Source organism: Sebastes fasciatus, chromosome 17, assembly GCF_043250625.1.
Source record: "Sebastes fasciatus isolate fSebFas1 chromosome 17, fSebFas1.pri, whole genome shotgun sequence".
Taxonomy (NCBI): Eukaryota; Metazoa; Chordata; class Actinopteri; order Perciformes; family Sebastidae; genus Sebastes; species Sebastes fasciatus.
Window position 1 is genome coordinate 1,453,856 of NC_133811.1, and position 27,880 is coordinate 1,481,735.

At 40.9% G+C, this 27,880-nt stretch overlaps 1 protein-coding gene across 9 annotated transcripts in view; it reads right to left on the minus strand.

Annotated features, from left to right (window-relative positions):
- Positions 1–27,880, minus strand: part of LOC141754510 (uncharacterized) — an 86,383-nt gene that overhangs the window by 37,313 nt on the left and 21,190 nt on the right. For 6 of the 9 annotated variants that reach the window (XM_074613604.1, XM_074613612.1, XM_074613611.1 and 3 more), the window contains exon 2: positions 9,391–9,428. In XM_074613604.1, the coding sequence (XP_074469705.1) occupies positions 9,391–9,428 (38 nt within the window). The remainder of the gene's footprint in view (positions 1–9,390; positions 9,429–27,880) is intronic. The other 3 variants (XM_074613605.1, XM_074613610.1, XM_074613607.1) reach the window with 1 other exon arrangement.

Genomic DNA, 27,880 nt, shown 5'->3' on the forward strand with positions numbered 1-27,880 from the left:
AAAAAGTTTCTTTCTCTTCAAAAACAGCAGTGTTTGTCGGAGCGTAGCACTGAATGCATGTGATATTGCGTCCTTTGGATGCAAACCTGGCTGTGATTATCCGTTCTGATATTGGTTCCCATTCGATGAGACTTTTAGCTGCGTCTTTTGATAGGAGTAGTCCTACTCCGTATGTGTGGGGGTCTTCTTCCTTTGGGTTGCCAGAGTGGAGGAAGGTCTCTCCAGTGGCAGTTCTTACCTCTCCAAAGGTGTTCCATCGGCTTTCATACACCCTGATAATGCTTATGTTGTAATGTTGCATTTCCTGTCTGGTATAATTTTCTAACATTCCAGCATCCAATTCTCGTTCTTGACTTAAGCTTCAGCAGACCTTTCCCCCCCTTGAGGTCTCTGTTGAGTTTGCCCCAAGGTGTACATGGGTCCCATTTGAGGGTCGTCAGTTAGGCTTAGGTCAATTTCAAGGTAAGTATCCATAGTTTCGGTTTCTGTAATCATTTATTTGACAGCAGGGTAGGTGATTAGCCCAAGCTGCCGTTTTCACCAGTTATCCGCAGTGCTCATAGACCATTTTTCTAAAAGCTCCATGGTCAAGAGGCAGTTTTGACTGTGTTTATGTCTGACCCCTCGCCCTAGACCTGTCCAGTTTGGTAAAACCTGCCAGGAGTTGCCTCCCACCGGCATAAGCTCCCTTACGACGACAAGGTAACAGTCATAAAGGAGACCACTTACCTTCTGGAAAACATGCAGAGCTTATGTACCACAATATGTTTATTAAGAACTTGTTGTGATTTACAACTGTAGCCTTTAATATATTGTTTTAATACCTTTAATACCTTTACCTTTATATATATATATATATATATATATATATCCTCAGGTAAATTGACTTCCTAGTATGAGTACTTGAAAAGCCTTTATTTAAATCATTAGGTTATAAAAGTTGTAAAATGCACTAATAGCCGAGAGTTATTTTGTGCTCTTGTTCATGTGAATGAGCCCCAGACGAGCGGCGAGGAGGTGGTGCTCTATAGGCCCAATGAATGCAAAAGATCACCATCTTAATGCGCCACTTCTGTAACTTTCATGGGAAGTTCTCTTAATACATCCATGGTATAATCTTTACCATGCTCACCATTTGCTAATAAGTTCTAAACAGAAAGTACATGTAAACTAATGATCAGTCAAGGAGTCACTAAAGTTCACAAAATGCAGACACAACAGTGTCTGGGGTCAGAGTGTAGCTCACTTAAATAATAACTGTGTGTAGGAGGTTTTATCATGATTTATAATGGTGTGAGGAGTTGGTAATAGTGGTGTCATTTCTGTCATACTGTGTGTGTGTGTGTGTGTGTGTGTGTGTGTGTGTGTGTGTGTGTGTGTGTGTGTGTGTGTTTATTATTAACACAGCTTGCGTCAGAGGTCACAGGATTTGGATTCAGAAGCACCCCTCAGTGTGTGAATGTTAAGCTCTCCTGGTCAACTGAGGACAAAAAAAAACAGGTGTCATCACCGTCATTGTAATGTGTGTGTGTGTGTGTGTGTGTATTCAAATAGACTCTATAAAGTGTATAGCAGCTGAGCTCGTCCCTGTAGCCTCGCCAGTAGTGTATTTTCCTGAATGGAAGTGAGACACAGCAGCATTGTGCGAGCTGAAGCTCCACGATAACATTGACGGTCTCTCAGTAAACTGACATTCTCAGCTCAACGTTTAACTTTGGGCCCAAATCAGCTCTTTATGCTGCTAGAAGTCACGCCTTAAAGCCTTAAAGCATTTCCCCGAAGCAGACAGTTTGCACAATAATAGCTCCACTGTACCTATCCATCCATCCGTTTTCTATACCTGTTTATCCTGCTCAGGGTCACAGGGTGCTTAGATGTATCCCAGCATGCATTGGACCAGATGCAGGGTACATAACTACTTTCTATTGTGGTTATTTTCTTCTTTCTTATAATATAATGTGCTGTAGATATATTGCATTGTCATAGCAGGAGCATGCTACCAATCATTTCACTAAATACAGTAAAATGTTGGAAAAAAATCCAATTAATGGCAGAAATGTGTGAGAAAAATGTCTGGAAAATGTGTTTATTTTTTATGTGACAAGAACTTTAAACTTTATCTTAGAATAATAAAAGGTGTGGATTGAAATTAAGAATCTCTTCAGTGAAGCATAGAAATAACATGTTTTTTATAGTTTCAATTTCTTAAAAGGGTGAAGGATGAATTCTGAGGTTTAGGAGGTCTTTTGATTTCATATTTCTTTCTTTTACATTATAGGTTTAGAGGCCCCTTTGGTTAAAAGGTTAAAAGTTTAGCAGTGGCTCAGTCGGACAATAAGTCAGATAATGAACAGTAGTACAGTATAATACAATATAATAGCAAATGGTGCATAATAGAAACCAGTGAATGGATTTTGTATTACATGCAAGATAAGCAATTCATTTAAATTTTAGAGCTGTGGGATCATTTTGCTTAAAGAGCTGCTTATCTTCAAAAAAATGTCATTAGTTTCACTGTCACATGATGTGGAAATACAGTTTCAGAAGCTTTTACACTTTAAAAACATTAAAATACCGGTGGTCAACAGTACAGATTAGGCATTTAAAGATTAAAGATATCAAACAGCAGCAGCTTTCAAGAAAATGTCTTTGTGGTATCATCTTTCAGAAACTCATCTGAAGTGTAAAAGCCTGAACTGAGAAAAACACTAATGAGGATAAATGAAGTCTGGAGTTTAACTGCAGCTCAATCTCACTCACATCTGTTTGTGTTTTCCATCCTTTTAGTCTGACTTGTGTGAATTTGGAAGGCGTATATTCTCAGAGGAGATCTGATAGGAGCACTCAGTATTGATCTGACTTTTAGTGGAACCACAAACAGGCTGATGTTTCAGCTAATGTGCCTTTCACTGAGCCTAATGCTGCCGGGATGTTTCCTCGCTTAAGTTGACAGTGTTTAATGTGTGAATGTGAGAACGGCATGATGAGCTCATAGCTTTGATTCCCCCTTTCATTAGTAAAACATGAGCTGTAGTTTGCATCTGTGATGTGGAGTTTTTAAGGGTGTTTATCTGTTTAATGCAGTTTAAAAGAAACTCCATCTGTTTTTAGCCACACTAGCGGATAGCAATGGTGATGTCAGTCTGTCAGGCAGTCCACCATGTTGATCAAGACTGAAATATCTCAACTATTGGATAAATCGCCTTGATATTTGGTACAGCCATTCATGGTCCCCAGAAGATGAATCCTCCTGACTTTGGTGACCCCCTGACTTACGCTCTGGTGCCACCATGAGGTTTACATTTTTGAGTTTTAAGTGAAATGTCTCAACCTTTGGATGGTTTGCTCTGAAATTTTGTTCACAAATTTGTGTCCCCCTCGGGATGAATTATAACAACTCTGGTGAACCCTTAACTTTTCATCTGGCGCCATCATCAGGTCACATTTTAATGGTCCAATACTTAAATATATCACCAAATACCTGTAAAACTAACAACATTCCCATCAGCCTCAGCTGTACTTTGTGTTCAGTGCTAATCAGCAAATATTAGCATCCTAACACGCTAAACTAAGATGATGAACACGGTGAGGTTGTTCGTACCTACGAAAAGTAAAAAAGTCATAATTCGTAATAACCAACGGAATCGTGGGCCAGGACGTACAGGGCTACAGGTGGCCATGTAGGGAGGTGGGGTCAAATAAACACGGGACTTTCATCCAGGAGATTGCTGTCCGTGTCCCACGTGAAACCAAGTCAACGTTGACTTATTTTACCTTATTTTACGGTACATACTGACGCAACATGCACAAGTTACGTAACAAACACTTATTTTACGTAAAAAACATACTTATTTTAACTCAAACCACGATCTTTTCCTAAACCTAACCGAGTAGCTTTGTTGTGCCTCCTCGCCACATAAACGTAAAACGTCCACCTGCCCTCTAGACAGAACTGAATAGATTTTGAAGGTCAAAGCTCAAGGTCACAGGAATACCTTCAGCAAATTTCCTCAAATTTGGAACAAACGTCCACTTGGACTAAAGGATGAACTGAATAGATTTTGGTGGTCAAAGGTCACTGTGACCTCACAAACTACGTTTTTTGGCCATAACTCAAGGAGTCATATGCTAATTATGACAATTTCACACAAATGTCTAACAGGATAAAGGGACGAAGTGATGACATTTTGGACAGACATGGATATAAACTGCAACTTGACATACAACGAGGCGGTAATTCTAGTTGCCTAAACAACAGGTTCTACACTGCAGGGGCTTGTGCAGGCAAACGTAGCACTCGTGTTTCTGGACATTTGTAGGAGAACCAACAGAAAATGAAAAATAACGTATACGAACCGTTTGTATGAGGATACATTGACATGGTAAACATTGAACCTGCTAAACATCAGCATGTTGTCACTGTGAGAATGTTAGCATGCCCATTCCGTGTAGCATTTAGCTCAAAGTACAGCATGCTAGCATGGCTGAAGACACTTCTTGTTTCTCATCTCTTTTCTGAAGTCTAGATTTCTTAAACTGCTCTTCTGTTAACTCTTCATCTGTTGTTTAGATTCCTCTGTCTAGTCTTCAGATTCATCTCTGATTCCTCCAACTTTTACAATAGTGTGTTTGTGTTTCTGACTGGCTGTATATTATTGATTTTGTCTGTCACTCTGCAGGGTTTTGTTTGTTGCATTTGGTCCAGAGCCTCCCGTTTCTGAGTGTGAATCATCTCTCTGAGCTCCTTTATTTTACTTTTTCCAAATCCCTCCCCACCTGCTGGCCTCCCTCTCTGCAGGTCTATAAATTACGCAGAGGATCGTGTTTGTGGAAGTAAACAACTCGAGGGCCGCCATGGGATCAGTGCTCAACAGGAGCAACACTTAATCAAAAATGAATCCCGCTACTGACGCCATGGCCACCGAACGTCAACGCTGAGCCAAAAATATTTCAAAGGTTCATAGAAATCACTTCTAGTGTGTTTATTCTCTCTAGGCACCCTTACCAAATAGAAGGTTATTCAAGTGTGCTATCAGTATACTTATTTTAAATTTAAAATAAGAGATTATACTTTCATGTACTGCATATATCAGATATACTTAAGTATATTTGGCTTATGCTTGTACTTCTTTTGATCGAGATATACTTAAGAAAAGTATAATGAAGTATTGTACCCTTATAGGCCTACAGAAAGGTACACTTGGCTTATAGTTGAGCTAACTGTTTGATAGAGTAGCCTATTAAAGTGTGTGAGAGTTTGTAAACAAATGTTTTGATATGAATTTACTTCAATTCATCAAGAATTTCTTTGATTTTTCGATCCTCCGTTCACCGTGGAGGCATGTGAGAAAAATGAATTTATTTTTGTATCATCACAAAACATCAAGTCAAAGAGCAAAAGGAGCAAGTGTCTTTATGTAATACATTAATCATTGGCTAAGTACTATAAGTTAAAGTATACAAAGTGTACTTTCATAAACTAAAACGTGGGCTACAAGTATATAACTATTAAACTAACAGTACACCTATTCACTTGTAGTATAGCTCATAGTATAGTTGCAGTACAAAACACAATTTAGATGTAAACTAGTTGTGTAATCAAAGTCTACTGTTCTTACACTCAAAAGTATACTTTTATAAATTAAAAAGGACCTATTTAGCCCCAAGAAGTATTGAATTTGCACACTTACAATTATACTACTAGTACATTGTTATTGGTATACTTACTACATAAAGTGTACTTCTGAAATATACTTGAACTTAACTTAAGTATACTTCATGAATTAAACTTGAAGTATACTACTTTTTTGTAAGAGCAGGAGGACAGAAAGCAACAGGAAACATGTTATTTCCATATTGCTCTTTCACTTGTTAGCTGTAATAAATATTAACAAATATACCTCTAACATGGGTACAGTAATAAAACTACTGGTGCATGTCAGCCTTCTAACCTTTGTGTGGGAGGAAAAATGACAACACTAAGAAAAGAAAGCAGCAGCCAGTGATGGAAAAACAATAAGACGGATGTCTGTGTTTTTGTCTCTCTCTCTCTCTCTCTCTCTCTCTCTCTAGGGTCCACAGCTGAGAGGTGATACATGGCTCAGTAATAGTCGGAGCCCTGGGGAGAGCAGCTCTGTGGCCTCGGTAAGAGACTATCAACACACACCTTCACACCCAGTCACGCACAGACAGTCACGAGAGTGCAGGCATGCACACAGGAGTACACACAGGTTTGGCTAATATCAGCTTCTGAAGGCTGATATATCTTTTTTTCCCATTTTCTTGCCAGATATTGAGACATAGTCAGTAGTTGTCATTATTATTATTCTTGTCTGGTTTGAAAAGCCTCTGAAAAAGCTGTTAGATGGTCATGGGATGGTAAAACTTTTGAATGAAACAAGACGAGTGCTGTTCTTTCGGGATCCTCTCAGGGTGCTTTCACAAGCCATAGTCTGTTTGGTCAGAGTGAAATTGATACTTTTGGTTAGTTTTCTATTTAGTCTGGTTTAGGGATGCTAATTTTAAAAAGAAAATTCTGACCGACAGCCGACCCTTGTTAACCAATTATTAACCGTTAACCATCAGAATGAGTGCATTGCATGCAGCGGTGCTGTGGTTTTAGTGCCTAACAAGCCACCCAGCTGCAACGATAAGCTGATGCACAAACAGGTTAAATCCACCATTTATCACCAGCTGCAGTGTATAAGTAAAACAGACTGAGTCCCCAGTTCACCAGACTGGGAGAGTTACTGTAGCAGCCATGATGCTGTGTGTAGTGTCGTGGACACATGCAGCCACTCTCCCGGTAAGTCTCCACTGCGTCATTTAGTTTAGTTTAGCAGGTTGTCAGCTTGTCTACCCGGCAAGCTGACAACCTTGCCGGGTAGCTATAACGTTAACTGAAGTTATCAGTAACGTTATAGCTGTGAACGTAGCTGTAGCAATGTGTGTACAGTTTATTTGTTGGTGAAGAAATGCTACAACTCCTCAAGACCCAAACCAAGCTCCTGTGTCTTGCCAGCCACCTGCTGATTAAAGTAAAAGGGGTTAGCCCCAAAGCTAGCAACAACAACAGCTCAGGCTCACTTAAGGTGGGCTGAGTTTTGCTCATTTTTTTATTTAATTAGGGCCCAAGCACCAACAGCGTCGGGCCAGCGAAGGTCCTATTGAAACTGTTAAACTGTAGGATTTATTATAATTTTTCTCCTCCCAAATGAATCGCCTTTTTGAGGGCCTTAACATGCTCACAAAGTTGTTAAACTTGACACACTTATCAGACGCTGTGAAAATGTGATATTTTAAGGGTTTCGGGTTTGGGTGTTGCAAAATGGCAATTCCAAATTCCAAAACTCAACAGGAAGTCAGCCATTTTTAATTTAATGTGCCCTTTTCGCCCATTTTTAGCGTTTTATAGGCCGTGTACTTTAACAAACTCCTCCTACAGATTTAATCAGATCGACTTGAAATTTGGTCCACCAATTTGGACCACCAATTTGGACCACTTACAAGTGGTCTCGGACCGGTTGTTTTGGTCCACACCACAGTGCGATTACTGCGTTCACAACTGGCCAAACGATGCACACCTGGGGTTGAACCGCACCAGAGTTTGATTTAAACGGACTAAATGTTGTCTTGTGATCGTGCCCTAAGGCAAGGTTATCCACCGCACCCACTCAATAGGAAAGAAACTTTAATATGTGATACATTACTGCTTTTTAAGAGAAGGATTAATTCAGCAAACATACAACCGAACAGTTGATAGTTACAGTGTAGTCAGAAAAGACAGTGACATTTGTTGTTTTCTCTGTACTGCAGCACATAGTATTTAACATCAAATGATGAGGGGAAAGTGCTGATTTTCATCTTTTTAATTTAATGGTCATATTTACATCACATTGAAGTGAAGGAACTGTATACCCCAACTCTCCTGGACCAAAAGATACCCCTCCATCCACCATCTATAGCTAGTTATCATGCGGACGGCCTCGGTCTTTCCGTGCTCACACAATTTAGAGTCACTAATTAATGTGGATTATGGACTGTGGGAGGAAAGCGGAGCACCCACAGGCTCGGAACAAACATGTATCTCCAAACAGAAAGCAACCTCCAGCTGATTCAAACCCGCGACGGTCCTGCTGTTAACTTTCTTGGACAAATTAAGATGAAATTTGTCTTCATATATATAGTAGTTATTTTTAAATGATTTGATGGTAATTCTTGCCTTTATTGGACAGTTGGTAGTATAGAGACAGATGGGGTAGAGAGAGAGAGGTTTGACATGCAACAGATCAAACCAGGGACATAACCACTCAGCCACCAGGACTCCCCATCATATTTAATATTTCAGTGACTGTCTGAAGTCTACAACTCACAGAAATCCCTTGTGATGCTCTGCCAGAGAAGAAGAACGTCCCACTCTTTGGCAAGAAACTCTTTGGCTGCCTTGTCTGTGTTAGAAACATTGTCTTGGTGCATAATCTTAAAATTGGAGGACTATATATAAAAAGAGTTGAAAGAGAGCACTTTAACCTACTGGTCTTTAAAAGAGTACTCCACGATGCCATTTTATAATCTATGACATCATCACAATGTGAAGTCTGTTGGCTGAGCGTGAAAAACACTACTGTGCATATTCACTGGGCCGGTTATCCCAGAAGTAAACCCGGAAGCTAGAAAACCTTTTTGGCGTCTGCGCCAGGTGAGCAATTCTTATTGGGGTCTAGTATCCTGTTCTTCTAATACATCCATGCTCGAGCCTCAAGCGGAGATGAGGAGTGGGTTACAGAGATCTGGTAAAAATACTTCTTTCATACTTCATACTGCTCCCTGTGGAGACACTAAAGGCTTTATACTTGTTTCCACATATGGACCAATACATGGAAACAGACTTTGATATGTTCAATTGGTGGAGTTCCCCTTTAATTCAACTAAATCCCAACATGCTGGAGTACACAGACAAAACAAAACATGACACTGTCCTAATACTTTCTGACTGTACTGTAGACAATAGAAAACACAAACACACCTGCACACCTGCACACACACACACTCCACACATAGTGAATCATTTATCCTTTTTCAGGAGTTTAGATCTGGATGACCTTTCTCGGGGCCGAGGCCTGACCGTCTAACAGCAGGAGGCAGTTCTGGGTGAGTAACGGCGCTTCTTTTACTCACCTCTAAAAGATTTGAGGAGACAAGAAACGACACACACACACACACACACACACACACACACACGGCCGTTTCTGTCTGGAGACGTAGAGCTGAGGACGCCGGTGTCTTTTGTATTCTGTCACAGTGGCTTTCAGCAAAATGGGAAAATAGATTGAGGTGTGCAGAAACAATGGAGGCATTAAAGAAAACAAAAAAAAGATAATAGTATTTTACCTGATCCCCATCTTTCTGTACCGGCACAGCATCCACTGCTGGAGAGAGACAGAAACAGAGAGATGAATTAAAGATAATTTCATTATCAGCAGCTACAGGTATCAGACCATGGCAGGAAACACAGATGCAAGAACACATCAGTCCAGAATACACAATTGCTTTGTCTCAGCCATCCATGATAGGAGAGGGCGAGCGAGGGAAGGAGAAAACAGGAGAGTAGAGGAGCGAGCGAGGGACACTGAGAGAGAGAGAGAGAGAGAAAGAGAGATAACAGTATGTCAAACTGATGCAGCCTTCAACATGCTCGCTGAGGGAAAATGACAACGCTGTCCACTATTTCTCTCTCTCACACACTCACACACAAACACGCCGTGCTAAAATTAGATTAATTATCCACGCCAAGCTTTGGCACACAGAGGGCACAACCAGTATGAGTCATGAAGGCCAGAGATGATTCTGAAATATGTGAGGGTGATGAAAAGGGTAAGCCTTTCTCTTAGTTATTATCATAAGTAATGGAGTGCTATTTTAATAATTTAGTGGTAATAAAATAGAGAACAGGCTGAAGATTTTGATGATAACCTCTCCTTCCATTGCATGATGACCTTGAGTCTGACCTTAATAGTAAACAGAGTTCATCCAGTGCAACCTGTGAAAGCACACATGTGAAAAGCATTAATGCATCCCTGATAAATCACTGTCTTCTGTGTCCATGTTAACACACATCAGTGACTGTATTCTAGCCACGTAATCAGACACATTTCTCTGACATGGTCTTTGTCTGAGCAGTCAGTGTCTAGCGACGTATCCGTCTCGTCAACTTCATTGTCAGCCGACACAGACGCTGTTCTCAGAAGCGGTTGCCAGGAACAGTTAATTTAACGTTTGTCATGTTGATCGAAGATTTATTTCTCTGCAAGTCGACTTGCATCAGCCCGTACAGCCGTGTCCATCTCATCCACACTTGTCACAAGTTTTATGTTGCCATTTTCTGGCTCTTGCTCCAACGTTAATCCACCCTACAGAGCTCGGATTGGCTCCATTGTTTTCCCAACTGGGGAATCAGCCTTTAAAGAGCACAACACCAGACCGACAATGTTTGAGTGTCAGAAAACATCTGAGATGTGGACAGCGATTCAGAAGGTTGTGTTGTATATCAGACTCCTACCCAGTTTTTCCCAGTGTTTCCCTATGTTGCCTGCCCTTTTGTCTCCTGTGTTGTCTCCCCGTCTTTGTCTTTGTGTGTGTGGAAGTGCAGGTGGGCGTGGCTTCCTTCTTCCTCCTCCTCTCGGGCGTTGCGGCTGGCGCACCTGATGAGGATCTTTCAATCATGTTCAACCACAGCATGTACTGAAGCCAGGTCACATTTGGAAAAATGACTTAAGACACATACAAACAGCGAGTAGAGGACCACTTTAAGAACACTGACAGCAGGAGTATGTGGCACATTTTTTTCATTTTATAAATTTGGTAAAAACTAAAAGAAATGGTGATTCTTGTTATATGAGCAGTGGGCAACTCAGGGGTCTGAAAAGTGAAACCAATGCTGTTCACTTGAATTACTAAATTGTTCTCTCAGATGTCTCCCTCTAAAATACAGTTTGTTGTATCAGTAGGAACTGAAGTTACAGGTTGTTAGCTGTGTTTTAATGCAGAGGTCATCTCCTTTTGTCCTTGTCCCTTGGGTCTCTCTTTCTCTATAGTTTTGATGCTACATGTGATGTTGTTTCAGTTCCTTGTTTACTCTCTGCCGGCCAGCTTTGGCTGCTGGTGCAGACATGCTGCTGTGTAAAGCAGCGCAGAGTAAACAGTAAAAGTTGTCAGGGACAAACTAAATGGGTTGCTCTGATATGATGTGGATATACTTTGGGTTATCTTTGACATCCTTTTCATGTACTTTATGAGATAACAGATATTTTCTGTTCAATATGAAAAGTTTTATTCCTGAAACTCGCCAGTTCACGTACTTTTAAGTATGCTTAATGATTTTCTGTCACAAAGCCCACAATGACTGAGCAGCACTTGGATGGTGTAGACAGATGGGTAATTCTACTCAGTCTGGAGAAAATGACACCAGGATTAGAGCGGTGTGTGTTAGCGATGGAGAGATAATGAGTCGGCATCAGTGGTGGCTCAGACAGTAGAGCTGTTGTGATTCTGAGTCTGAAGTCACTGGCTGGATTCTCAAAACAAGTAGGACATGTGTGAAGAGAGAGTGAAGTAGAAGCAACCAAAGATCACTTAGTGAATGAAGAAAATACATCAACGCATACACAGTCTGCTCTAGTTTAATAAATACAGGTTGAATAAAAATGAACAATACAGGAGGCTTAAGGAGAATCCTGTCTCTGTTTGTACATGTAGACATCAACTTCAGAGGAGTCCTTGATAAATATATAAATTAGATATGTGAGCTGGTCTATTAATAGAACAACAACAAAAAAGCAACGTACTAAATAGCATGTACTGGAATCAAGTTACACAAAGAGTAGTATTAGTCAGAAAAACAAATAGTATGATAAATGATATACATAAGTGAAGAAATGGCTGGCCTCACCCCAAAAACTCAGCTCTTAATCAACTTAAAACGTCTCTATGTATTCACTTAAACGTTATCTGCAAATGGAGGGGCAAGCAAAACATGTTGTTTGTTTTATCTGGTTCAATTACATGACTTTCCTTATTTTTGATGATGAATTTGACCGTCTTATTGATAATCATAATCAGCATTTTGCAATGAAAGTGAAAGTCTAATTCCAGTTGTGTGTAGAAAAGTTTGTATGAGGAGTATCACTTGTCTTGCTTATGTACCATTACTGGCAGAATACAGCGTTAAACTACAACAAGTTTATCAAAGTGGGTTCATTCTAAGGCTGGGCAATATGGCTTATAAATCATTTCTCGATATTTTTAGGCGATATTGCGATGTACGATATACAGACGTAGGCAAAATCGTTGGTACCCTTCCGTTAAAGAAAGAAAAACCAACAATGGTCACTGAAATAACTTGAAACTGACAAAAGTAATAATAAATAAAAATTCACTGAAAATTAACTAATGAAAATCAGATATTGTTTTTGAATTATGGTTCAGTAGAATCATTTAAAAAAACAAACTAATGAAACTGGCCTAGATAAAAATGATGGTACCCTTAACTTAATATTTTGTTGCACAACCTTTTGAGGCAATCACTGCAATCAAGTGATTTCTGTAACTCTCAATGAGACTTCTGCACCTGTCGACAGGTATGTTGGCCCACTCCTCGTGAGCAAACTGCTCCAGCTGTCTCAGGTTTGAAGGGTGCCTTCTCCAGACTGCATGTTTCAGCTCCTTCCACAGATGTTCAATAGGATTTAGATCCGGGCTCATAGAAGGCCACTTCAGAATAGTCCAATGTTTTGTTCTTAGCCATTTCTTGGGTGTTTTTAGCTGTGTTTTGGGTCATTATCCTGTTGGAGGACCCATGACCTGCAACTGAGACCAAGCTTTCTGACACTGGGCAGCACATTTCGCTCCAGAATGCCTTGATAGTCTTGAGATTTCATTGTACCCTGCACAGATTCAAGACACCCTGTGCCAGATGCAGCCCCATAACATAACCGAGCCTCCTCCATGTTTCACATTAGGTACAGTGTTCTTTTTTTTGGATGCTTCATTTTTGCGTCTGTGAACATAGAGCTGATGTGACTTGCCAAAAAGCTCCAGTTTTGTCTCATCTGTCCAAAGGACATTCTCCCAGAAGCTTTGTGGCTTGTCAATATGCATTTTGGAAAATTCCAGTCTTGCTTTTTTATGATTTGGTGTCCTCCTCGGTTGTCTTCCATTAAGTCCACTTTGGCTCAAACAATGACGGATGGTGCGATCTGACACTGATGTACCTTGACCTTGGAGTTCACCTCTAATCTCTTTGGAAGTTGTTCTGGGCTCTTTGGTTACCATTCGTATTATCCGTCTCTTCAATATGTCATCAATTTTCCTCTTGCGGCCACGTCCAGGGAGGTTGGCTACAGTCCCATGGACCTTAAACTTCTGAATAATATGTGCAGCTGTAGTCACAGGAACGTCAAGCTGCTTGGAGATGGTCTTATAGCCTTTACCTTTAACATGAAGGTCTGTAATGTTCTTTCTGATCTCCTGAGACAACTCTCTCCTTAGCTTTCTGTGGTCCATGTTCAGTGTGGTACACACCATGATACCAAACAGCACAGTGACTACTTTTGACCCTTTAAATAGGCAGACTGACTGATTACAAGTTTGAAGATACCTGTGATGCTATTTACAGGACACACCTTAGTTTAACATGTCCCTATGGTCACATTATTTTACATCTTTTCTAGGGGTACCATCATTTTTTGTCCAGGTCAGTTTCATTAGTTTGTTTTTTAAAATGATTCTGTTGAACCACAATTCAAAAACAATGTCTGATTTTCATCAGTTAATTTTCAGTAAATTTTTATTTATTATTACTTTTGTCAGTTTCAAGTTATTTCAGTGACCATTGTGGGTTTTTCTCTCTTTAACGGAAGGGTACCAACAACTTTGCCTACGTCTGTATATCCAGCTCTTTCATGAACACCTCCGCACCTAATGACATTGATGCTATTGAGGATGTTGATGACGATGATATTGATGATGTTGTTGATGTTGATTAGGATATTCATCATGGTGATTACGTTGTTGATGTTGATGATGTTGTTAATGATGACAAAAAAGAAATCTGTGTCTCACCCTCTGCACTGCCCCCGTGCACTGCCCCCGTGCACTGCCTGTCGGCACCTGTGTCTGATCAGACTTGAAGCTGCTGTTGGCACTTACTCATGTTGTCCCCTCCTATCTAGATCCTTGCTTGTGTTGTACGAACTCTCAGATGTACGTCGCTTTGGACAAAAGCGTCTGCTAAATTAAATTGTAGAATATCGGACATATAACCGATAAATGATTGAGAATTAATTAAAATTTTCTAGCCTTTATGGCACTGAATAAATGGCCCAGGAAACTCAGACAGAATTGCTTGCATTGTAAATCTTCTCACGTGATGCTACTCAGACACTCAAATCTGTGCATTCCCACAAGCATCGCGACTCGCATCAGTGATGAGATACACTCAGGAGACACGAGACAAGAGACAATAACGTAGCATAGCGTGCTCTAAAAAGAGAAAAGTAGACAGCAAAACCAGCTTTTTGTCCAGAATGAATAGACTCTTACGTGTTCATTCTTCCCACAGGCAGTTCAAAACCAGTATTATGTTCAGAGAACGTGGCGATTATGTAAAGCGGTAACGTCTTTTTTAAATTTGAGGCTATTATCTTCCATCACCTTTTCCAACCTCAACACGTATAAACTGGCTGTGGCGCTTCACTTCTTCCTCTCTCTCCAGGCTCTTTTCCTGTTCCCTGCTTCCCTCCAGATACAAAAACACACACCTCATACGTACATCAATGCTCATATGTTCCCACGTATGGGAGAGAGAGAGAGAAACAAACGCCAAAGCCAGTCTCATGCTAGCGGCAAAAAAAAAAATAACAATTAGTATTTATACTCAATGTTTGCAATACACTCATTTACTACATCACACGTAGAACAAGCCACAATACATTGAGTATAGGGATGTTGATAATTAACAGTCTAACCGTTAACCGACATTAAGAATTTTAACCGATTAATGCTATCAGATAAACGATTAAAAGAAATATTAAAAAAATAGTTATAAAGCAGAGCAAAGCTGAGAGGAGCGGCTTGTCTCTTAAAGGAGAATAGCTGGTCCAGCTTAACAGTCCACCTAAAGTGAGTCTGAGCCAGAGTTACAGATACAGGAAGTTGGCTTGGGTCTTGAGGAGTTGTAGCATTTATTCACCGACAAATAAACACACATTGCACTGCTACGTTCACAGCTATAACGCCACCAAAAACCCTACACTCACCGCCGCCACACACACACACAGTCTGTCGGATACTCGCTAACGTTACGCCGTGCTGACAGAGGAGCCAGGCTGACACACTCCTGACCATCTCGCAGCTAAACTAAATGATGCGGTGGAGTCTTGCTGGGACAATACACTCTGCATCGTGGCTGCTACAGTAACTTTCCCAGACGGGTGAACTGGGGATTTAGTTGTCTGTTGTGCTCATACACTGCAGCTGGTGATAAATGATGATTTAACCTGTTTGTGCATCATCTTATCGTTGCAGCTGGACAGCTTCTTAGCGACTAAAAATAGCACCGCCGCATGCGACGCACTAATCTTGTTGGTTAACGGTTAATAATCGGTTAACGAGGGTCGGTTAACGGTTGGAAAAAAACATTCTAAATTAGCATACAGAGTTACAGAGATGACAGACTTCTGCACAGACAGCAGACACTGATCAGAAACTCTGAGAACTTTAGATCATGTAATCAGGGATAAATATGAATAACTCTTTAGTGACATCTCTCCCACTCTGTGTGTGTGCTGAGCTGTCCTTGTTGCTCTTGGTATGATTCATGAGCCTTGGGAGGGTTGTCAGCTGCTGTGGTTCACCTGCTCATCCTGAGCCCTGAAGGCTGGAACAGCTCGCCCATTAGCTATTTTTCTGTCTCTCTTCCAGCTGGTATCCACCTTGTATGCTTTGGCAGCATTCAGCTCCTATTCTTTTGATTAATTAATATATTATTAGTTACCAAATGTCCAAATTTCCCATGGTGACATCTTCAAACGACTTGTTTTGAATGACCACTATCAATTTATAATGACTAGGGCTGTCAATCGATTCAAATAGTTAATCACATTTTTTATCTGTCCGAAATGTACCTTAAAGGGAGATTTGTCAAGTATTTAATACTCTTATCAACATGGGAGTGGGCAAATATGCTGCTTTATGTAAATGTATTCATTATTGTAAATCATTTAACAACACAAATCAATGACAGATATTGATCCAGAAACCCTCACAGGTACTGCATTTAGCATAAAACAATATGCTCTAATCATAACATGGCAAACTGCAGCCCAACAGGCAACAACAGCTGTCAGTGTGTCAGTGTGCTGACTTGACTATGATTTGCCCCAAACTGCATGTGATTATCATAAAGTGGGCATGTCTGTAAAGGGGAGACTCGTGGGTACCCATAGAACCCATTTACATTCACTGATCTGGAGGTCAGAGGCCATGACTGTTTTTCCTCACCAACATTTAGCGTAATATCGTAGCGTTATTTAGCCTCTTTCCCGACAAGCCAGTGTGACATGGTTGGTACCGATGGCTTCATTAGGTTTCTTAGTTTCATATGATACCAGTATCTTCACTTTTTAAGCCCGCTACAACCTAAAAATCGCAAGTTACGTTAATGCGATAAAAAAATTGTGGCGTTAAAACAAATTTTGCGGTAACGTGTTATTATGGTGTTAACATTGACAGCCCTAGTAATGACACCAAACAGAGAAGAGCAGCAGATCCTCACATTTAAGAATCTGGAACCAGCAAATCTTTGGCATTTCTTCTGCATTAATGACATAAACAGTTAATATATTATCACAATTGTTTAATTTGTATCTAATCATTTCAGCTCTACATGCTCTCACTCCTGATTTCGCTCATTTTCACACTTAATCTTAGCTACTTATACATGTTTAATTGTTCCTCCGTTGTGTCACAATCTCTCAGTTAGTTTGGGACATTGTGTTCCATGTGACAATTGTATCCCAAAAACAGGATATGACTCATAACCAGGGCAGTAGTGTGCACTCAAACACACTCTCATGTGGATCAGATGAAACCGGTGTTTCGTCTTGGAATCACCATCTTTTATTGCATCATTAAGATGAGTGAAAATGAGATTTCTGTCCAGTGTAACACTGCCAGCGCTAAAATTAGATTAATTATCCGCACCATGCCTTGGCACACGGGGCCACGACCTGTATGAGTCAGCAAGGCCCGGGATGTTGAAGGATATTAGATTTAAGTGGCGATGAAAGGAGAGGCCTCCCCCCTGTTAACACAAATTATAACCTACTAATATCTCAAGATAAAACGCTGCTTCTCCTCCTCACAGCTCCTGTTGGATCCAAAACGCTGCAGGAGACAGTGTTATGAAATTAGTCCAACTTCAGCTACAAATAAGTCACGATGAGGGTGCTCATGTGGAAAATTGCTTAAGTTGTTGAATATCACTCGAAGATTGTTTCAAGAGGGAATAATCTTGAACTTCCTACAATCTCATCAGAAGAACAGTTCATTGTTCAAAGCTTAAAAATCCTCCTTTAGCCCACCACCTCTCTTTCACCTCCCGTTTGATGAAAGGCTGATTGAAGTGGATTTAACAGCTGAAATCAATAAGGAAGCCTGGACTCACTTATCAGTCTACTTCGCACTAAGAGCCGATATTTCTTATGTATTGTATTCTCAACATATAGCTCGACATCCTCATCGATGGCGTCCGCATTGATTTGGTGCTCTCTGCCAGGCACCACCCCCGCTGACGGGAGCGCTGACAATCAACAGTGGCTAAAAATACCTCAGCCTTCATACTCCCTTCAATGGAGACTTAAGCTTTCCATCCAAATCAATATCAATAAAACCCTTCTAGGCAAAGGGTGGAGGTGGTGGTGGGAGAGGGAGTCGTCATCACTGTTCAGCGGTAGAAGATCCAGTTTGGAGATGCTGTCCTTCATCTCAAGGGACGAGAAATGACAGCTCTGTGCCGAAGTCGCTCCAAGCAATCGATTCATTTTGTAAAAGAACCAACTGAGCTAGAAGAAAAGCTTGATTTCAAAATGCTTTATATCCATTTGGAAAGAAAACATACTCTGAACAATTACCTATACTCTCTAAAATTATAATTTAGCCCCGCCCTAAAGCATCCCCTGCTTTATGGTCTATCTGACTCTAAATGAGACCATCATTTACTAAATGAACATCATGCTGTATTGAAGAAGACTTGAAACTAGAGATTGAGACCATAAACTCATGTTTACAACGTTTACTGAGGTAATAAATCAAGAGAGAAGTAGGCTCATTTTCTCAGAGACTTCTATACAACCAGAGGAGTCGCCCCCTGCTGGCTGGTAGAGAGAATGCAGGTTTAAGGATCTTCAGCATTGGCTTCACTTCTCAGACCTGGAGGTTGCCCACTGGGCTCTACACATTATCATTCTGGTATAGGGGAACAAAACGCATCTTGGGCGGCGCTAAGCCCAGGGAGCAGCGACAGTGCGGCTGTGGCTCAGAGGTCGAGCAAGTCGTCTACTAATTGGAATATCGGCGGTTCGATCTCCGGCTCCTCCAGTCAGCATGTCGTAGTGTCCTTGGGCAAGATACTGAAGCCCAAATTGTTACAGAAGGCTGAGCCATCGGTCTGTGAATGAGCAAGGTTGCCACCTTGCATGGCCGCTTCTGCCATCAGTGTATAAATGTGTGTAGTGTAAAGCACTTTGAGTTGTCAATTTACATTTTGCCAAGTAGATAGCGGAAGGGGAGGAGAAGGCCAGCTGAAATGGGCGGCAAATGGCAGACTTTTACCCACTAATAACAGACTAAATGTCCATGACATGGTGACACATCTATCACAGATACAGTAGCTGTGAGGCTGCTCTGCCCTGATATATTTTCATTTCAGGTTCATTTCCCCAGGCTGGTCCACCCAGTTCTGATATTTTTCTCAAGGGGAGTCCTCCTGGGTGAAGCTCCAGAGGGTTTTGATAACAGAAAATGTTTTAGAGTCTAAAATTTAGACAGTAACAGCAACGGTTTCAGTCCCACTGAATGAAAGAGCGAGGGCTTCTTTCTGAAGTCTCCAGTTAGCACCAACATCAATAACAGAGAGATCCATCAGCACAGAGGGTGAACAGAGACACAGACAGAAGGCAGACCTGCAGCTACGACGCATGCTGAGTGTTTTGAACTCACTCTCTTGGCCCTACAGATATTGTTAAAACAGCAATAACTGTTTTTATTGGCCACTAGTGAACACAACATTGACATCTCATTAGCTTGAAGTTGATGATATGTTGAACATGTTAGCAAACAGTTGCTTATTTACACACCCAGCAGTTACCGAGCTACATGAGCATTCATTTGGAGATGTTCGACCTATTTATTCACTACAGACACGAGTGAATCGACCCTCTCAAAGCATTATGGGATAACAGGTGACATGGAACTCACTAGCGAGGGGTTTAACATTGAGAAACGTTTTAGCTTTATGTGAATTACGTTAGAATTAGTCTGGAAGTTCTGCAGTCATTTGCCAAAAAAAGTGATACAGTGGTGGAACAAGAAGTTTAGTCTTTAACTGCTGTGGAATAGATGATTATTATAGGTTCTGAGATCTCTCTTGTCTTCAAGATGATGGATTATTAATTCATGGAAGTTGTCCCTTGACCTCTGACCTCCAGTTATGTGAATGTAAATGGGTTCTATGGGTACCCACAAGTCTCCCCTTTACAGACATGCCCACTTTATGATAATCACATGACTATGACTTGCCCCAAACTGCAAGTCAGCAAGTGTGCCCAACAGACAGCTGTTGTTGCCTGTTGGGCTGCAGTTTGCCATGTTATGATCTGATCATATTGTTTTATACTAAATGCAGTACCTGTGAGGGTTTCTGGACAATATCTGCCATTGTTTTGTGTTGTTAACTGATTTACAATAATAAATATATACATACATTTACATAAAGCAGCATATTTGTCCACTCCCATGTTGATAAAAGGATTAAATACTTGACTAATCTCGGTTCATTTAGAACAGATACAAAATTTGCAATTAATTGGCGATTAATCGTGATTAAATATATTAATCGATCAACAGTCCTAATAATAATGTGAGAATATCAGATGGAGGAATTTCCTTTCAAACTGTTTAGTTTTACGTCTTAGTCGAAAATGATATGATCAGAGTTTATCAAAAGTTCTGGTTTTAGAAACAAAATCAAATTCACTTCAGAGTTGGTAATTCGTGAACACCTGATGTTAGCTACACCCACACATTTATACATGTGAACACACACAAGCACATGAAACACACACACATTTCATCACACACTGTTCAGTCCTGACCCAGTACTGTGGGTGAAGGACAACATTTCCTCCAGAGGAGTGAGTTCAGCTGACTTATTCAACATTGTTAGTCTGTCTCTCTCTCTCAGTGTTAATGAAAGGCATGCAGTCTTAGTCATGACTCTGCTCTCTGTGAGTACATTTGAGATGCGACCCAGGGGATCCTGGAGGCCATTTACTCCTCACAACACACCCACACGCATGGAGGCACATACAAACTCACTAAGTCAACCACACACACACACACCGGAGACCTCTGGAGTTGATGGAGCTCCCTGATGGAGCCACGGGGGAGGAAAGAGAGGGTGAGAGAGACACAGAAAGAAGCTGAAGGCTCTCAAAAAAACAGAGGGGGGGGGGGGGGGGGGAAATAAAGATAAAGCAAAGAAGCTGGAAAGATAAGAAAAGGAGGAGGGAAGGAAGACGGAAGGAGAAACAAGAGGAGGGAAGGGCAGATATGTAGTGAATAGAAACATTACAGCTGGTGATCACAGGGATGCAAAACAAGCCGAAATATATTTAGTTTTTATCAGGCGGCAACCTCCGGGTCTGAGAAGTGAAGCCAATGCTGAAGAGCCTGAAACCTGCATTCTGTCTACCAGCCAGCAGGGGGCGACTCCTCTGGTTGTATAGAAGTCTATGAGAAAATGAGCCTACTTTTCTCTTGATTTATTACCTCAGTAAACATTGTAAACATGAGTTTATGGTCTCAATCGCTAGTTTCAAGTCCAAAAATCCAAGATGGAGACGGCCAAATGCCGAACTTTAGGCTTTAAAACGGCAGTCCACGATGTCAGGGTGACTACGTCCACTTCTTATGTACATCTACTTGACACCAACTATGACAAATTGATCATATACTTCTTAATGTTAAACACTTTTCTTAATATATTGAATAACCCAAATGCTAAACAAAAATGTACAAGTATTTCATTAAATGTTGTAATCAATGTGATCGCATAGTAACATCTAAGTCACATCCTGATGATTGACAAACGTAATTTGTCTTTAAGAAAAGAGAAACAAAATATCAGTATTACAAGAGAAGACTTTATGAAAAATGTGAAATAATCTTTCTCTAAAATGACGCCCACAGCAGCATCCTGTAAAACAGCAACATCTGTTTGGACTAATAAGTGTAACTCCAGACAGCTAGCAGCATCACTGACCACTCGGTTGCCATTTGATGGACATTTACCCAGAGTTCCCTGCAGCACCTGGAGGAAATGCAGCCTTCCTCACAGTCATTACTGTCACTCAGTATCAGGCGACCTAATGACCATTTACACTCTGGATGACTTCTTTTTTTATCCTCTGTGTCTGATGTGATTTTCACTCATGATCTGCACCTCCCAGAGGTCTCCTGTCAATCAAACTGTCTCTGCTTCTCTGATTGAAGATTGAATCTCTAAAGTGGGTGGTCTTTGCTTTGTTCAGCCACAGTGGCTATCACCACTCATGCTAATGCTGTGTTCACTTCTTTGGCCAGAAGAAAGTGAGAAGTGCATCATTGTTTGAGTTCAAGCTGGAGTTGGTGATACCAAAACAAAGCTAGGTCTGCTGTGTGTTACACAGGCAACTAATTAATGCCTTCTACATCCATGAGGCCGCGAGGCTCTACGAGAGTCTGTGATTTCAATTTCATTACCTTCCCAACAGCACAGCACCGACCATCCTCATGTATGTATGAATACATCCTTGTATTAGGTCTGTACCGAATAGTTTGAAGCTTCATTCATAACCCTGACCTTCAAATTGTAAATCAACATTTGAATGTTTTTGTTTTCTGTGCATGTCTATTCATTCTGTTTAAAGCCGGTATTTCTTCACAGTTGCAGATAAAGATCAGGCTACACTAATAATTAGTATTATACTATTTGTAGAATTAGATTCCAGTGTTGGCTGCATAGGATTCTTTCAGACTCGTGTGATCCAAACATCTCCAATAACTCCAGAGCATCATAAAGTCAAAAAGTTCAACTTGATTGAAACTAGAATTACCACCTTGTGGTTGTATTCTTCCTCCAACCAGTCAAGTTTCAGTACATCCATATCCAAAATGTCATCACTTAATTTTATCCTGTTAGACATTTGTGTGAAATTGTCATAATTATCATATGAATTCTTGAGTCATGGCCAATAATGTGTTTTGAGAGCAGAGTGACCTTTACCCTTCGACCATCAAATTCCAATCAGTTCATTCTTGAGTCCAAGTGGACGGCTGTCGCCGGCGTAGAGGCATAACAAGATAATGTATTCATATCCAAAGTTCAAAACATGTTTTTATCTGACGAAATATTCTGCTTCAATCCATATTTGTTGGTGTTTAGCCTTTCAAAACCAACATTTTCCCTGCAGTCAAAAAACTGTTTGCTCTCCTGCTTGCCGCACACAAAGGGAAGCACGCACCCGTGTTAAAGGGACTATTTGTAACTTTCAGAAATGCTTCTTAACAGCGACACCTGTGGCCGTGAAATCAACGAAAGTCAGCGTCGAGCTCGCGCTTGCTCGCTCTCAATATACCTGAACGAGCATCGCTCAAAACAGTGAGGCGACACACGTCAGCTAAAACCACAATATCACTTTATATTTCAGCTGCTTGGCAGTAATGTTAGCTGACCAGACGAAGGTCTCTCCATGAACATAATTTAGATCTGATCCTAGTGTTGGCTTTTCCTGCCTAAGTGCAGGCTGAGGCAGCGGGGCTCTGCAGCGTGTCTCCCTGCTCTCTTCGCCCGCAGCCGGAGAGAGCAGAGGAGACACCGGCACCTGGTCGGTAATGAGAAGACAACGTAACTCTCTGCACAGCAGTTGGTCTGGAGGAGCTGCAGACCATGTGTGCCGACCCGCTACATTTATACGCTTACAAAGTTACAAACAGTCCCTTTAATTAATTAACAGCACCATAAATTACATTTATATAACCACAATACAAAATTTTGGGGGGTGGTGATGTCATAAAATATGACGACAGACATTTGAAGCTTCATTCGAAAACCTCAATAGAAGCTTCAAATGTAAAAAAAATTACATTTGGTAGAGCCCTACCTTGTAATGTAATATGAACTGTGTGATAGTCCAGTTTTTGGACTGTGTTTGGCCTGAAACATTCATAACTTTACAGGTTTAATCCCATCTAACATGTATCTGTGGTCTGATTGATTAAAAAAACATGTAATGTTCATCTCAGGCCCATGTCAATGAATCTGCTGTTTTTTCACTCAATTATTGAATTCAGAGCCAAAAAATATTCAGTTTACTGTTATTTAAGACAAAGAAAATCAGCAAACCCTCACAACCAAGATGCTGGAATTAGACAATGTTTAGCATTTTTCCTTGAAAGCGATTAATCGACTATCAAAGTTGTTTCAGATTAATAATCAAACTGCATTAATTATTGTGCAGCAGAGACATTTTCCCACAAATGAGTGTTGGGTCCTGTGTAATTATGTGACTGGTTTTACTACCACGACACTGGCGTAACTCTGATGGGAAAGATGCTAATTCTTGTCCGTTCATTGTACTTGGTAATTAATCTGATTCAGAGTGTGATTATGAATGGTGTTTTGGGAGGCTGCAGTGTAATGTTTGCTTGTTAGACTGTGAAACACGCAGCTCTGAGCGTCTGTGGTTTGGTACAGTATGTGTGAGGCTAATGACCTTTGAGGAAAAGGTCATTTCTGCTTGTGCACGTAAGCAAAGTCTCTGCAGTGGAGTCGAACATAAACAAAGGAGCATCAGTTCTAAAAGGGAAGGCCTTGTTCTTCATCTTTACAGTCATATAGGTTTTAAAGATGGTTCCATTATAGTATAAACCAAAATAGCTGATGAGTAATGATGTTTTTCCAAACTGTTTACTGTGGTAATCATTTCTGTTCTAATTAGAAAGCAGTTATCAGTACCTGCATACAGTACATAATTGGATTGTGATTTGCAGTGATAATTCTCACTAACTAACAGAAGCTAAATCATATTTTATCTCTAAACAAACAGAAACTTTTAAAAGATTCAAATGAGTATTTGAATGCAGCTAAACTTCATTCACATGTACGTGATTGTAAAGGAACAGTTTGGGTTTCCATTGTAATATTTCCACCCACATGAAACATCTTTTGTTTTAATTGCTGCTGTCCTTAGAAAGCCTCTGCCTCATTTTCCTCGGGCTATTCTTCTGTAGTGTGCAGATTACGAGGCCATCGGTGTAGATGTTGGTGCTGCACGCTCTAATCTGTTTGGCAACGAAGCAGAAGGTCTCGGGGAAATGAATCTGAGACATCAAAGTATGACAGAGAAGTGCTGCCTGCCAAACGGCCTGCTGGAGTTGCACGCTTCCTTTAGCCAAGAACACAGTTCTTACCTCAGTCTGGTTTTCACTTTCAAAACAATGAAATGGATTCAAATTGATCTTTGAAAGAGAGATTTACACAACGTAATGTAATCTATCTTTAAAGCTACACCAGAAAAGATATTTATGTAGAAATAGACCCGTTTTATCAGCATTAAACATGAGGAGGAGCAGCAGCAGAGAGGACTGTCCCGTCTCCACTCGCTGCACCGTGGTCATTTCTCTGCTCACAGGAAGTCAGGGACGTTTAAACAAAAGTTCAAACTGTCTTTGGTTTGTCTACAAAAAACAGAACTCATGAAGCAACGTTGTCACCTGTTTCCTTTCACAGCTTTGGTTAAGAGCTGCAACTAATTGTTATTATTGATTAATCTGAGACTTTCGTCCTAAGAAAAATGACAGCATCAGTTCTTTTAAAACATGTCTGGTCTGTTTGTTATTGTGTCGAACCAAGTCTCGTTCAATGAGAAGTCTCTCTCTGAAATCTTGCAAGAGGTGACTTCTTGCCTGAAAACAATGGTGGACACGTGAGTAGGAATGGGACGATATACATGGCGGATTAGGAATAGGGATAGGATGATATAGAATTAAATTGCAGATTGTGATAGAAAACACTCACAATAATTGATCTTGGTGAATTTCCATTATTGGGATGATTGTGAATGTCGTCATGAATGACTTGGAAAAAGATATCTAGCTCACAAGTGAAAAATTATTGATTTAAAGGTATATATGCAGCATTGTCGTTTGGTGCTTGTAACCATTCAAAGTTGTCCCGTCCTCCTCGGCTCGGTGAACGAGAGAGAGCAGCGATGGTCGAGCGAGCTATAGAGTGAATGAAGAGGGGGAGCGGCGTTAGGGAGAACAGAGCAGCGGATCAGAGAAATTAAATATTATTTTCTGATAGTTTCATGGTGGTTACGTTCTTAAGCACAAATAAACACAGTCATACTTCTGCACAAGCTGTTACGAGAGTGAGGTTGGAGAGAGGAGTGCCGGTGTTGTCAGAGTTTGTTGTGTTGGAGTACAGAAAGAGTAGCTTAAAAGATTTTCAATGTCATGGCTGAATATTTAGATGATTTCAACAATGTGCGAGGTACAATAACAAACAGACCGGATCAAGCGAAAGGAAAGAAAAAGGTTCTATTTCTCTGTAGGGTCCTTTCCATAATGTTGTCAGACACTTCTAATAACAATCTGAGCCTGTCAGTGGTAAAAACAAACACTTATAGTGGACGTACATTGACGGTGAAGAGTTGCCCCGAGCGATCACATTGCAGCCCATTTAGCAGCTGCCATCTGCAGCGTTCTCCCTCAATACTGGACCAGTTTCCACTGGATAAACTGTTGTCCCTATTAGTCACTTAGACACAACACCATGGGAAAATAGGGTCCAGGTAAAAAATACCAAAGTTACCCTTAAATGTTGTTTTCTTTTAACCATGAGCCCAAAATTATGTTTTCAAACCAAAAGTCAAAAACCCAAAGATATGACGATACACCATTTATATGATATGAAACTGAGAAAAATTCTTACATTTGAGAGTGTTTGGCATGTTTACTTGAAAATAAATAAATGACCTAATCGATCCACTTGTTATCAAAATTGTTGATTCCTTTTCTGCCAACAATTAATCGACTAATTGTCTCAGTGCTGTGTCGGCTCATTGTTCGCTTTTAATGCCTCCGCGCCCAACCATGGCCGGGACAACCGTGGCCGGAGGCATTATCTTTTAGGGTTGTCTGTCCAGTCCACTATTATGAAAGCGATATCTCAGGAACGCCTTGAGCGAATTCCTTCAAATTTGGCATAAACATCCAGTTGGACTCAAGGATGAACTGATTAAGTTTTGGTGTTCAATGGTCAAGGTCACTGTGACCTTCCATCCATCCAATTCTCATGAATGCGATATCTTAGGAGCGCATTGAGTGAATTTCTTTCAAATTTGGCACAAACGACCTCTCTGATTCAATTTAGGTTGTCAAAGTTCACCTTTACCTCACAAAACACGTTTTTGGTCATAACTCAAGAATTCATATCCTAATTATAATAATTTCACACAAATATCTAGTAGGATAAAAGGATGAAGTTATGGCATTTTGGACAGCCGGATGTAAATTGCAACTTGACTGATTGGCGGAGGCATACAACCACGAGGCGGTAATTTTAGTCCTTGAGAGCAACACCGGCCGATTGTTTTGGTGAACATAAATGTCCTTGCTGTCTTTGGGTACACTATGAACTAGTTCAGCTTTCATTTTGCAAAGAAAAAGAAAGAAAAAACACAAGGGGATGGCGAAAGGCACCAGGGGAAGAGGGATGAAGAGAGGTGGATTTGCGCCAGAAAATGTGTAACATTTAAAGTAGTGCCTCGCTTTAACTGCTCCACAAGGACTAATACAGCTGCATTACTGCACCACAGGGACAAAGGTGGGAGATGGAACAGAGGGAAGGAATGAGAGGAAGAGTTGGGGAAATTAGGGAGAGAAGAGGAACTGATTGCTTAGGGGGAAAAAAGCGGAGATATGGATGAATAGGGAGAGAGAAGGAGGTACATTCAGGGTTAAGTAGGAAAAGGAGGAGGGATGGAGGGCAGAGAGGGGAAAAGGTAAGAGGGACTTAAAGATAATCAGCATGCTACACATGAACGCAGACTCACACACATGCAACTGCATATGTACGTTGACATGCACACACACAAGTGAGTGTCTAAGGAAGGGTGGCATTGTGGGACGCTGCAACAATAGGTCCTGACAGCTCTCTCTGGCAGACCCTCGCCTGTCTGCTACCATCGCTCTGGGCACCTGGTGTGTGTGTGTATATGTGTGTGTGTGTGTGTGTGGTGAGGTGACACACGGCCTGTGACAGTGATCTGAAGTGAAGTCTGGAGTCTGACTCACCTCCGCTTCAGCAGCGAACGCTCTGAGCCGACATCAAACACTGAGGGAGTCCTGCTCACTACGGTTTGTCGGGGTAATACCTTCATCCATCCATCCATCCATTCTTATCTCTGAGTGTGTGTGCGTGTGTGTGTGTGTGTGCGCGCATGTGCGTGTGTGTGGCATTTTATAAGATGTCTTGGGTGACCCCATATTCCCTCGAGCG